Raw genomic sequence first — 13,914 nt, 5'->3', positions numbered from 1 at the left:
AGTAAAAGGAAAAAAAGAGAAACTAAACCTCAACAAAATAACATACTATAAGAGTAGTAAAAAATATCTCCAAAGAGTATAAGAAATTCTTTTGTGGAGAGTTCGTAATAGATTATGTACATTCTTAAATATTCAACTTTAAATGGCTATCCTTCAGTAGATTCTTATAGTGTTTAATAAATAACATTCTTTCTTTGATCTTTGCCAAACATGATGCTTCACCATCTTTTAGCCTTCCTATTATTATGTAAAAAGTTCGAATTCATGACAATTTTCTACATTATCTATTAATATTTTGTTATCAAATATAACATAAATAACTTTTTTTCAAAGCTCTTACCAACATATTGCATGTAAAATAACACTTTTTGACCAGTAATACATATTTTATATTTTGAAATGCATTTACAGTCTATGGTATCTGCAAAGGATGAGCCATTATGTATCCATTTATGCCAAAAAGAGGGAAAATGAAAAGTAGTGAACATTGAAAAGGCCATGGAATTTGTGTATTATATATTTCACTATTATTAATAGGATCACTTTTTGTAACAATTGCAGCAGCTTCTGTGTATTTATTCTGTGTGCAAGCATTCACAGTTTTTATCTGTTCAAAAATTAGCAGGAAACATCTTACCCATTTCTGTTAATGTTACTTCTCCTTGCATACCTTCATAGGAAGCCAATTCCTGTCAAAGTAGAAAAAAACTTTCAGCTGATGATTTAGTAAATATTATAATATTTAAAATATTTATTGAACATTATAACACAGGTATCCTGTGATCTGTTAAGAAAGAAGTCAGACTTGATCGTAGTTATCTACAAATTAAAATATGAAGCAGCAATGCAACACAAATTATGTAGATAAGTAGTTGGCAGCTAGATGATAGTCGACTTATAGAGAGACAACAGACACATGATAAATTTGATATCTCAGTTTTGTGAAGGTTTACTTTCTGGGTTACTAGCTTTGGGTCCAGTAGGAACCTGTAAAGTAAAGAAAAACTTGTTTCTGGGCAGTCAAAATCACAATGTTTATTTTTATTATTTTACAGAAAAATTTGTGACATGCTTTTGCCTAACTTTTGCTAGTGTAACTTCAGAATTTTAAAATTATGCCATGTATTATTATTATTATTAACATTATCATACATCCAAATTATTTCTTTTGTGATATTTATCTCATGCTTGAAAAGTAATAAAATATTTATTCTTGTTCTTCTTTGTTTATTTTTGTTGAGGACATTAATTTTACAAAGTTCTGGGTTTTATCGTCTTACATTCTTAACTAATTGCTTTGTGTGTATACTTTTGTGACTGTAAACACTGAGATAGAATGTCACCATCAAATCTACTCTGTCAATCCCATGCCATTAGTTGAAAAACCCCTCCTTTTTTTTCTGTGATTTGAAATTCCCCTTGTTTCAACTACCACAGTCTCACATGTACTGTAGAGAACTTCTAGACTCTAAACTGCACTGTGTGAGACAGAGACAACACAGAGTAGACCAAGAGGTGAGTGACCAGCTTCCCAGCTGGATAGCCCAGACTTTGGGCCCTAGGCCCTGGGACAAAACCCTGGGTCTCTCCCCCACTCATCTCAGCGGCACTAGCCAATAAGCCAGCAAGGCTCCTGTGGGCAGACTGTCCCACCACCCCCACATCTGGCCCTGTAACCTACAAGTCCCACTCCATCCCCAAACCCATGTGACCTCAGAGCTCCCTGAGACAGAGACAGCCGCTGCACTGATCCCTCCAAGACAGGATTACTGAGACACAAACACTGACTGCAACAATCTGACCAAGAGACAAAGATACTGCCTGCACCGATTGGAGGAAGAGGTGAGAAGACCCCAATGCAAGAATACATTCAACAACCTAAAGAGCAATATAATAGCATGAGAACCTAGTGGTCATATAACACAAAGACCTGAACATGCCAACACAGAAGAAGCAGAAGAAACTGACCTTAAAGATCACTTTATGAAGATGATAGATATCCTTAAAGACAGAATGAAAAATTCCCTTAAAGAAATAGAGGACAAAAATAGTAAGAAATCAATAAATCTCTCAAAGAAAGCCAAGAAAAAAAACATCAAACAAATGAAGGGAATAGTTCAAGACTTGAAAATTGAAATAGAAGCAACAAAGAAAACACACCAAGGGAATTCTAGAAATGAAAAATCTGGGTAAATGAACAAGAACTATAGGTGCAAGCATAACCAACAGAATGCAAGAGATGGAGGAGAGAACCTCAGGTATTGAAGATATGATAAACAAAATAGATTCATTGTAAGACTTTAAGACAATTCTAAAGCCATTTTTGACAATTCTGAATCCTCTCAGCCTCTGTGCCATAGTGCTTCCCCTCCTCCCCTGGGAACCAAGGACCTAACAGCTACACACACACATACTCAGTTCCTGAACAATTACCCATATACGTATGTTTTGATTCAGTCCCCTGGGAAACCGGGTCAAAATAACCTCTTACCTCATCTGATCTGGCAACAGCTCTCCAGCCAATTATTGATAATAGCCCTTTTGAATAAACCAATCACAACCCCCCTTGCTTCTGTGGCCTTCTCCTTTTAAAAGTAGCCTGTGCCATCTATTTGAGGTCTCTCCGCTTTCCGAATGCTGAGGGACCCTATCATGACAGAATAAATAAAATCCGCATGCTTTTGCATCGGCTGTGGTGTGTGAGGTGGTCTCTGGGGGTGACTCCTCCTCGGTGTTTGGATGCTAGAGTCCAACACATCAGTCAAAAAAACATTAAAGCCAACAAAGTCATAACACATAACATCCATGAAACCTGGGACACCATGCAAAAACCAAGCCTAAGAATAATAGGGGTAGAAATAGGAGAATATACTAGCTCAAAGGCACAGAAAATATATTCAACAAAATCATAGAAGAAAACTTTCCCCACATAAAGAAATAAATGTCTATGAAAGTACAAGAAATTTACAGAACATCAAATAGGCTAGACTCCCCCAAATCCCCTCACCACATAATAATAAAAACAAAAAATACACATAATAAAGAAAGAATATTATGAGCTACAAAGGAAAAAGGTCAAGTAATATCTAAAAATAGGCTCATCAGAATAACATCCAATTTCTCAGTAAAGACTCTGAGAGCCAGAAGGCCCCAGACAGATGTTCTGCAGACACCAAGAGACCATGGATGCCAACCCAGACAACTATAGCCAAAATAACTTTTAGTCACCATAGATGGAGAAAACAAGATATTCCATGACAAAACCAGATTTAAACAATACCAATTTGTAACGTGAATTCTAGATGGTCTTCATAATAAAAACCCAGAGTCAGATATAAGTGTTAATGCTGAAGATAAGAGAAGCAGAGAGGCCAACCATCAGAGAGTTCTTTTACCTCCACCAATGCTCAGACCTAAAGGGCAATCCTGTCCTCAGACTGGATCTGTTTCCACCAAACCTCAGACTCACTACTCTCCTTGTCTTCTTCCATCTTATACTCTTCTCTTCACCCAGCCATATTAGTCCTGTCTCCACTTTCCTAGTACTGGGATTAAAAGTGTGTAATCCCAAGTGCTGGGATCACCTTTGATTGATCTGTTTCTCTTTTAGACAGATTCAATCTTGTAAAGCCCAGGATGGCCTTGAACTAACAGAGATCCCTCTGCCTGTCTCCTGAGTCCCTGGATTAAAGGTGTATGACATCACTACCTGGCCTCTAGTGGCTTAGTTCTGCACTCTAATTTTCATGCAAACTTTGTTAAAACATAAATAAAATATCACTACACCTATCTACAAATCAAGCCCTACAGAGAGCCCTAGAAGGAAAACTCCAACCCGAGGAAGTTAGTTCTACACACATAATGCACAGGCAATAGATAATCCCACACCAGCAAATCCTAAAGAAGGGAAATATGCACACACTACCACCAAGGAATATCAGGAATTAACAATCACTCATTAATATCCCTTAATATCACTAGAATTAACTCACCTATAAAAAGACACAGGCTAACAGAACAGATATGAAAACAGGATCCATCCTTCTGCTGCATACAAAAAACACACCTCAATTTCAAAGTGTGATGGTCAAATTTGAACTAGACTAAGACCACCCATCTGATGCCCTCTTTGTGATCCCAAGTTCCCAAAATGAGTTAAACTCCATCGTGTGTATGACTGATGTGGGTATTATTGATGACAGTCACGAACAACATGGCTAGTAACAGACACTAACCAAGTACCTTAACCATGCCGGATGTATTTTTTACTACTGTACAATTCTATACTTTTCCTTGCCACAACCAATCAGGTTAAGTGTCAGCTACCTCAAAACCTTCTGACAAGGCTTGGGATCCACTTGTGGTTTTCCTTTGTGATTATTCCCTTTTTAAACCCCACCCTGTAAATGCTCAGGACTGTCCTCAGTTTCCTGAGTGCTGAGTTGCTGCCCAAGGCTGAACTTGCTTCAATAAACCCTTTGTGTTTGCATCAGATACTGGCTCTGTGGCGGTATTGTTTCGGGGTCTTGTGACACAGGCACAACAAAAGATGAATAGTTTCTCAGAGTAAAGGGTTGGGGAAATACTTTACAACCAAACAGACCTAAGAAGCAAGTTCACATAGCTATTTGGTTAGCTAACAATTTAGACTGCAAAATAAAGGTAAAAGAGATGAAGAAGGATGTTTCATCATCATTATAAAAAAAATCCATTAAAAGGAAGTCTCAATCCTGAACATTTATGTCTCAAATAATAGGGCACACAAATTTGTAAAAGAAACATTACTAAAACTTAAAATTCCACATCAAACTAAGACTCAAATGTACTTAACAGATATCTACAGAACCTTTCACCCAAACACCAAAGAGTATACTTCCTTTTCAGCACCTTATGGAACCTTCTCTAAAATTGACCACATAATCAGTCACAAAGCAAATCTCAAAAGATATAAGAAATTGGAATAGCCTGAGTGTCTTATCAGATCACCATGGCTTAAACACAAATTCCAGAAAACTTAAAAACCCATGGAAATTGAATAATGTTCAATTGAATCATCCTTGGTTCAAGGAAGAAATAAAGAAAGAAGTAAAAGATTTCCTAGGTTTCAATGAAAATGCAGTTACAACATACCCAAACTTATGGGACACTATGAAAACAGTACAATGAGAAAAGTTCATAAAACTTAATGCCTACTTAAAAAGTTGGAGAAATCCCACAATATCAAATTAACAGAACACCAGAAATCTCTAGAGTAAAAAGAAGCAAACTAACCCATGAGGAGTAGATGAGGGCCAAAATTAATAAATTAGAACAAAGAGAAAACTACAAAGAATCAAAGAAACAAAGAGTTAATTCTTTTAGAAAATCAAGACAGGCAAACTCTTATCCAAACTAACCAAAAGGTAGAGAGAGAACATCAGAATTAACAAAATCAGAAATGAAAAGGGGGATATAACAAACAGACACTGAGGAAATCCATGGAATGATTGGGTCATACTTTAAAATCCGGTATTCCACAAAATTGGAAAAGCTAAAAATTTCTGGACAATTTTCTGGAAAGGGACCACATACCAAAATTAAATTAAGAACAGATAAATAAACAATTTATCTCCCTAAGGAAATAGAAGTTGTCATTAGAGGTCTTCCAACCAAATAAAGTCCAGGACCAGAAAGCTTCAGTGCAGAATTATACAAGAATTAAAAGAAGAGTTAATTCCAATAATCCTCAAATTTATCCACACAATATAAACAGAAGAGAAACATTGTCAAACTCCTTATATGAGGCTGCAGTTACATGAACACCCAAATCACACAAAGATGCAGCATAGAAAGAGAACTACAGACCAATCTCCCTCGTGAACATTGATGCAAAAAATACTCAATAAAATACTGGCAAACAAAATCCACAAACATATCAAAAAAATTGTCCACCATGACCAAATAGACTTCATCCCAAGATGGACGTTTGGTTCAATATATATAAATATGTCAATGTAATCCAATATATGAACAAACTGAAAGAAAAAACACACGATCATCTCATTAGATGTTGAAAAAGCCTTTGACAAAACTTAACACCCCTTCACAATAAAAGTCTTAGAGATACTGGGTATACAAGGAACATATCTAACCATAATAAAAACAATATATACCTTGCAGAAGTCAACATCAAACTGTAGATGGAAGTTTCTGTACCACCCAGTTTTCGGGCCATTTAGTCTCAAGGAAACACACAGAGGCCTAATTAATTATAAACTGTTTGGCCTATTACATCAGACTCACTATTAATTAGCTCTTACAACTTAAATTAACTCTCAGTTCTTATGTATGTTTAGTCACATGGCTTAGTACCTTACTCAGTGAAGTATTGTCATCTTGCTTCCTCTGCGTTTGACTGATGACTGACTCTGCCTTTTCTCTTCCCAAAATTCTCCTTGTCTTGTTGCCCCACCTATATTTACTACCTGGCTACTGGCCAACCAGAGTTTAATTAAACTGATGCAAGTGATAAATCTTTACAGTGTACAAGAGCATTGTTCCCACAGAATTTCCTGTTTTTTTTTTTCAAAACAAGAACTCTGAATCTAATTTTCTTTGTTTATCTTTTTTTCTCGATCATTATCCATAAGAACTTGTAATCAACACTCAAAACAAAGACAAACATCCCTAATCCATTTTTGGGACTGTGGGCATAGTTTTCTAGGCTACTTCTTGCTGATTGGGGACACTGATAATCTTATGGAGACCCAAAGAAATATAGGATTATTGTCAAGTCCTGACTGGGGTATTCTATAAGTCTGGATCCTTTCAGCCAGCAGGCTTAAAGCTGTTCTGGATGCAGAACTTAGAAGAAATTGCAACAGTGGTGCTCTGAGACATTGTGTCTTCTGGACCATCTGCTCCTATCAGCTTTTTCAGGGGGTTTTCCTTTATCAAACCTGATTTTTTTTTAAATCCAGAATGAATCCACATTTCTGGTGGAAATAAAAGCAGAATCTCTTTCCCAAAGAAACGTATCTTCTGACTTAAATTTTAAATTCAAGGCATTTTCAAAATATAAAAGTTGGATTAATCAAGAATTTCTAATCAAATGTTTTTGAGGAGCTGTTGTTCCTTCCTCAGCAGTCAATCCAAGACAACACAATAACATACAATATCAAGATGCTCTGTGTATTTTCCATCTTTATGTGTTTTTTTTACTCTATTTCTTTTATTTTTATTTTTAATTTTTGTTTTTTTGAGACAGGGTTTTTCTGTGTATCTTTGGCTGTCCTGGAACTCCATAGGCCTCAAACTCAGATAGGTCCATCTACTTCTGCCTCTCAAGTGATGGGATTAAAGCCGTGAAGAACCACACCTAACTACTCTATTTCTTTTTCTTAAGAACTTTAGAGGAATTTTTTAGTCTGAATCAGACTTTACTGTATATCTCTTTTTCTGAATATATCTCTTTTTCTGACCACATGAATCTTTAATCTGCTAAGTGATATGGCTAGGATTAAAGCTGTGGCTTTGGTGGCAGACTCCACCCAATTCCTTAGCTTTTTGAGAGCCTAGCTTCATGGTGGAGATATTTGCCAGAGCTGTATTTATTGCCACAAGTCTTTGGAGTTTCAAGGTCTATACCACCACCAAGAAGCCGGCTGCCAGCAGCTCATAAATACCATTTAAGTGTTTGGTAGCAGAGCCTCTTATAAGAGTTGCAAGGATTTTGCCACTAATACTGAGTCAGAAAGTCTCTCTTATATGAGCTACACCTCTTCTTACTACCAGAAAACAGAGCCTAATGGAAAATAGATGATTACCAAGAAGCTGTGTTTCTTGTCTGTCTAAAACCCTTTCTTATTTTTTAAACTTTCTCAGGATTTATGTGCTAAACGTTTGGGTGCCATTTGTACATGGATGTTTCTGTCCAGCCTGGTCCCACAGCCATTTAGTTCCAAATAAACATACTGAGGCTTATATTAATTTTGAACCTTTGGCCTATTATCTCAGGGTTATTATAAGCTAGCTCTTACAAGTTAAATTAACCCATAATTCTTGTCTATGTTTAGACATGGGGCTTGGTACCTTTTCTCAGAAAGGCACTCTCAGCCTACTTCCTCTGCATTTAACTGGTGACTGCCTCTCTGCCTTTCTTCTTCCCAGAATATTCCTAATCTTGTTGCTCTGCCTATATCAAACTAAGAGGAGAGAAACTCAAAGCAATTCCACTAAAATCAGGAACAAGAAAAGGCTGTCCACTCTCTCCATATCTATTCAAAATAGTACTAGTTCTAGTTCTAGCTAGAGTAATAAGTATGATAGGAACTTTAAATCTCTAAAGAAAGAAATTTAAGAATTACCAGAAAGTTGAAGGAGCTTCCATACTCTTGAATAGGAAGGATCAACATAATAACAATGACAATCTTATACATATTTAATGCAACATCAAAATCTGAACAGAATTCCTCACAGACATTGAAAGAACAATACTAAACTCAAACGGAAAGACAAAAAAAACCGCCCTAGAATGGCTAAAATAATTCCATATAATAAAAGAACTTCTGGAGGCTTCCCCATACCTGACTCCAAACTCTATTACAGAGATATAGTAATAAAAACAGCTTCATATTGGCATAAAAACACACAGATCAATGGAATAGAATCAAACACTAACATTAATCCACACACCTATGAACATCTGATTGTTGACAAAGAAGCCAAAATAGTGCAATGGAAAAAGAAAAGCATCTTTAACAAAAGGTACTGTCATAACTGGATGTCAACATGTAGAAGATTGCAAATGGATTCATATCTATCTGTCATATCCAGGGGATGAGAACATGAGGTAATAGGATAGATGAGGTGGGGAGGGATGGAGTGGGAGAGCAATGAAAGGGATATCTTGATAGGGAGAGTCACTATGTGGTTAAAGAGAAATCTGTTGCTTGGGAAATTCCCATGACTCCACAAGGATGACACTAGCTAAGACTCCTAGCGGTAGTGGAGAGGTTGGCTGAACTGGCCTTCTGTAATCAGATTGGTGAATATCCCAAGTATCATCATAGAGCATTCATTCAATACTTGATGGAACCGGATGCAGAGATCCACAACCAAGCACCAGGTTGAACTCCGGGAATCCAATTGAAGAGAAGGGGGAGGGAATATATGATCAAGAAAGGTAAAGATCATGATGGAGAAATCTACAGAGAGAGCTGAATCAAGCTGGTGGAAAATCATAAACCCTAGACTGACAGCTGTGGAGCCTCAATGGGACTGATGTAGGCCCTCCATATATGGGAGACAGTGGTGAAGCTTGAACTATCTGAGGGGCCCCTGGCATGAGCTATTTATTCCTGGTGCATGAGCTAGCTTGTTGAAGCCTATTCCCTATGGTGGGATTCCATGATAGGCCTTAATGCAGAGGGGAGGATTTGATCTTGCCCCAACTTAATGTGCTAGATTTTGTTGTATCTCCATAGGAGCCCTTACCTGTTAGGGGGAGTGGATAAGAGGTGGGCTGGGGGAAGAAGTTCAAGGGGAGGGTGGGAAGAAAGGTGGGAAAAAGAACTGTAGTTAGAATTTAAAATGAAATTAAAATAAAATAAAATGTTAAAATTATTTATTAAAAAATAAAGAACTCCATTGTTCTTGAAATAGCTTCAGAAGTTTGCTTCTCATATTTATACACTATCTTGCTTTTGGCAAATTCCAGGCAATTAAACTCACAGAGCATTCCTTTTCTGGAGGTAAACCATATATGTCAATCCAATATAAATCATTATTAATGTTTCATACTTTGAATAATAAATTTATATTTGCTATGAATTTGGTTAATATTTCTTATCAAAAGTTTCATTGTGCTAGCTCTGAAATTTTTATGAAAACAGTTTTCGTTTATTTTTGAGATTATACTATATTTACATCATTTCTCCCTCTATTCCCTCCCATATATTTTTTGCTTACTTAGCAATGTCAGAAGTTACAGTCATAAATTCTCACCAAAATGACTGCCTAGATATGAACTGAACAAATGCAACAATAAGATCTTACATGTTTATGCATCAATTTTCAATTTACAATGCCAAATCCAATCATGTCAGTCACATGGAAATACATATGTGCTTATACATTAAACAATTTAATAACTTTTCTTATACTATTATGATTTTAAACAATTAAAATTTTTCATACTATTTTGATTTTGTTATATTCTTTTGTATTCAAACTTTCATTGACATTATTTTTTAATTTACCTTATTTTATTTGTCCAGGAAAGCCAGAGTTAAAATATATTTTGCATTCACAAAAACTGAAAATATTACATCTTCCCATATTATAGTATAAGGATACAACAGAATATTTCTACCCCTGAATAGGTCTTACTGGTGTACAAAACTGAAATAAATTTAAGTTCTTCAAATAAAGCAATATGCTAGACCATTTTGTGTCAATTTGACACAGATTAGAATCATTTGAGAGGAGAGAACCTTAATTGAGACAATGCCTTCATAAGATCAGACTACAGGCATTTTAAGACTGTACATATTTAATCAATTACATATAAGCCTATAGAGCATTTCCTTAATTACTGATGGATGTGGGAGGGACCAAACTATTGTGGGTGGTGCCATCCCTGGACTGGTGGTCCTGGGTTCTATAAGAAAGCAAGCTGAGCAAGACATGAGGAGCAAGCCAATAAGCAGTACTCCTCCACTGTCTTTGCATCAGCTCCTGTCTTCAGGTTCCTGCTCTGTTTGAGTTCCTGTCCTGATTTTCTTCAGTGGATTATGGCTTGGGATATGTAAGACAAATAAACCCTTTCATTCTCAAGTTGCTTTTGGTTATGGTGTTTCATAACAGCAATAGTAGCCCTAAATAAGACAAAAGGACTATTAATTTTTTTCCAAAAATTCCAGACATAAGAATATAACTTCATTATTAGCATCCTACCATGTCCATATTATATCATTTCCATAACAGTTAGTACACATTTATAAAGATGTGTTCTTTATATGGTCTTGGTCAGTTGGAATAGAGCATGAAAAGCAACAGTTCAGGAAAAAAAAACATACTTTTGCAACATTTCAATTATGTGGTAACAATACTATATGCATAAGAGTTCATTCTGATCAACATTGTCACCTTTACTGTACTGGTATGGTTTCTAGGAAAGACATTAAAATAAACAGGTGCATAAGAAAATTTTCTCTCCGTTCTTTAGACTCATGGGATATATCTGTGAACAGACTTCTGGATATGCTTTACCAATGAAGCTATATTCCCAAGTCCAAATCTCATATTTTTTTAAATTTGTATTCTGGATATAAAGAAAACATCACAACAATCTCTTGTAGCAACTACTATAATTTTGATTTATATGAAAAATGAAGATTGTAAAGGTTTATGGATCATAAATAACAGAGCTAGATTCAAATTTAGACTTTCGTTTAAGTTTTGCATTCATTTTGTTCTTTCAGCCCTGCACTTATTTCTAAGAAATAAGAAAATACAGGCTTACTTTGATCAGTCGCAGAATATCTGGGCAGTCTTGAGGCTCAGCAGGTCTTATTTTGAAAGGAACAGAGTTTTTCTTTCTCATGGGTAATTGGAGCATTCCTTCTTGATTTTTACTTAAATCACTCATGCTTGATTCACTTGGCTCTAATTGACTTTTACTTGGTTGACTATCGCTTACTTGAATTGATTCTGATTGGCTGGTAGTGTCTGATGGGCTGGCTTTTGTCTCTGGCTGACTTGGACTTGGCTCTGATGTATCTGATGGTGTCATTTCTCCTAGGCCTGGTTGGGTGGTGTCTGGTTGACTTTTATCTAATTGAGTGGTTTCTGATTGACTTGTCTCATATGGTTCCATGCCTTCTTGCCATGTACGCAGTTGGCTGGTGCTTGTCTTCGATTGCCTTGGTATTGGTTCCCAAATATCTGTTTGTCTCATGTCTGGGTTGCTGGGACCTAGGTGCCATTTTTCTGATTGTCTTGTGTTTGAGCAACTGGGGCTTGGCTGCCATGTATATAATTGTCTTACACCAGGGAAGTTGGGACTTGATTGCCATGTATCCAGTTGTTTCATGCCAGGGTGGCTTGGGCATGTTTGCCATGCATCTGATTGTCTTGTGCCTGACTGGTTTGGTTGCCATAAATCTGAGTGTCTCATGGTTGAGTGGCATGGACCCCATGGACATGAGTCTGAATATCTCATGCCCAGTTGGCTCGGGCCTGGTTGCCATGAATCCAATTGTCTCATACCTAGAGGGCTGGGCCCTGCTGGCCATTTGCCTGATTGTTTTCTGCTTGGGGAGTTGGGACCCCATTGCCATGAATCCAACTGTTTAATGCCATGTTGATTGGTGCCTGATTGCCATGTGTCCAACTCTTTCATGCCTGATTGGCTAAGGCCTGATTGACAAGTGTCAGGTTTTGCCATGGCTGGTTGACTGAGGCTTGATTGTCGTGTATCTAAAATTTTTACACTTAGATGGCTGTGGCCAAGTTGCTTCATGTCTAATTGTGTCGTATCTGATATTCTAGGGACTGGTTGTTGTGTATCTGACCATTCCATACCTGGATGAGTAGGCCCTAGTTGATATGTGTCAGATTGTCTCATGCCTGGTTGGCTAAGGCCCAATGGCCATGTGCCTGACAATCTCTTGCCTAGTGAGCTGGGGCCTGGTTGCCAAGGACTCAACTCTTTCATGCCTTGTTGGTTCTGGCTTGATTGCCATGTGTCATATTGTCTCATATCTGGTTGGCTGGATCCTGGTAGTCCTGGGCTTGGCAGTCTCATGCCTGATTGACTAGGAGGGCCTGGTTGTGCTGTGTCATGTTGTTTCGTACCGCGTTCAGTTGGACTTGGTTCTTTGAATTCTAAATGTTTGATGACTGGGTGATGTGGGCCTGTTTGCCATGAATTTGAATGTTTTTTGCCTAAATGGCTTGGGTTCCATTGATATGCATCTGTTTGTCTCAAGCTTGGAGAGCCTGGCTCCCATTGCCATGGTTCTGTTTGTTTCATTCCTGGATAACTTGGATCTGTGTTCCATGTATCAGGTTGTCTCTGTCCTGCATTGCTTGTGTCTTGTTGGACAATGTCTGATTGTCTCATTTCCTGATTGCTTTGGTCTATTTGCCACATTTCTGGTGATTTCCTGCCTGTATATGCTGAACCCAATTGTCGTGAGTTCATTTGCTTTATGTTGGGAGGAGGAGGGCCTGGCTGCCATATGCCTGTTTGGCTCAGGCCTGCTTGACTCATGCCTGGTTGGCCTGTGCCTGGATGTTTCATATGCAGTTGGCTTGGGTCTGGCTGCCTCAAACCTTGTTGACTCACGTCTGGTTTGCTCACGACTGGCTGGTCCATGCTTGGCCCTGGTTGGTTCATATCTGGTTGCCTTGCATCTGGTCTTCTCACATCTGGTTTGTTCATGTCTTGTTGGCTCATGCTTGGCTGGTTGATGTTTGGTTGGCTTGGCCCTGGTTCTTTGGTATTATATGGACTTTCATCTGGTGGGCTCATAACTGCTTGATTCATGTCTGTTTTTCTTTGGCCTGCTTGTCTTATGCCTGGTTGGTCCATGACTCTTTGGCAGATGATAGCTTAGTAAACAACTGACTGGCCTGTAAGGGTCTTGATAGACAAGATCTTTTGACTTACAATGCTGTGATGAAAAGTTGTCAGCTGTTTCCAGTTTGTTGCAACTCACACTTGGAAATAGTCCTCTGTCATGGCGGAATAGGAAACAGAGATGACTACCTGAGGAAGGTGATTGAATCCTCTGACTTGCTGGAGTTGACTTCACTAGAGACTGCAACTACAAGCTTAGTTGGATTTCAGCCTGCCATCTGGCCTTTCCCTGCCAAAAGGCCAGAAAAGAGGGAGTCCTTGAAGACTATTACCACCTTACATCTCCCCTG

The 13,914-nt window shown here is 37.8% G+C and overlaps 1 protein-coding gene across 1 annotated transcript in view; it reads right to left on the bottom strand.

Moving 5' to 3' along the window:
• Satl1 (spermidine/spermine N1-acetyl transferase like 1) overlaps window positions 1-13,576 on the bottom strand; it is a 36,212-nt gene extending 22,636 nt beyond the window's left edge. Inside the window, exons 1-4 of the mRNA XM_026789032.1 lie at window positions 12,555-13,576; window positions 11,875-12,443; window positions 11,504-11,829; window positions 638-689 (exon numbers count right to left, since the gene is read on the bottom strand). Of these exons, the coding sequence (XP_026644833.1) occupies window positions 638-689; window positions 11,504-11,829; window positions 11,875-12,443; window positions 12,555-13,576 (1,969 nt within the window). The remainder of the gene's footprint in view (window positions 1-637; window positions 690-11,503; window positions 11,830-11,874; window positions 12,444-12,554) is intronic.
• Between the last annotated feature and the right edge of the window lie 338 nt (window positions 13,577-13,914).

This window comes from Microtus ochrogaster, unplaced genomic scaffold (assembly GCF_000317375.1).
Source record: "Microtus ochrogaster isolate Prairie Vole_2 unplaced genomic scaffold, MicOch1.0 UNK13, whole genome shotgun sequence".
NCBI classification, from domain to species: Eukaryota; Metazoa; Chordata; class Mammalia; order Rodentia; family Cricetidae; genus Microtus; species Microtus ochrogaster.
Note: the sequence above shows the minus strand (reverse complement) of the source record. Positions and strands in the feature narration are given on the sequence as shown.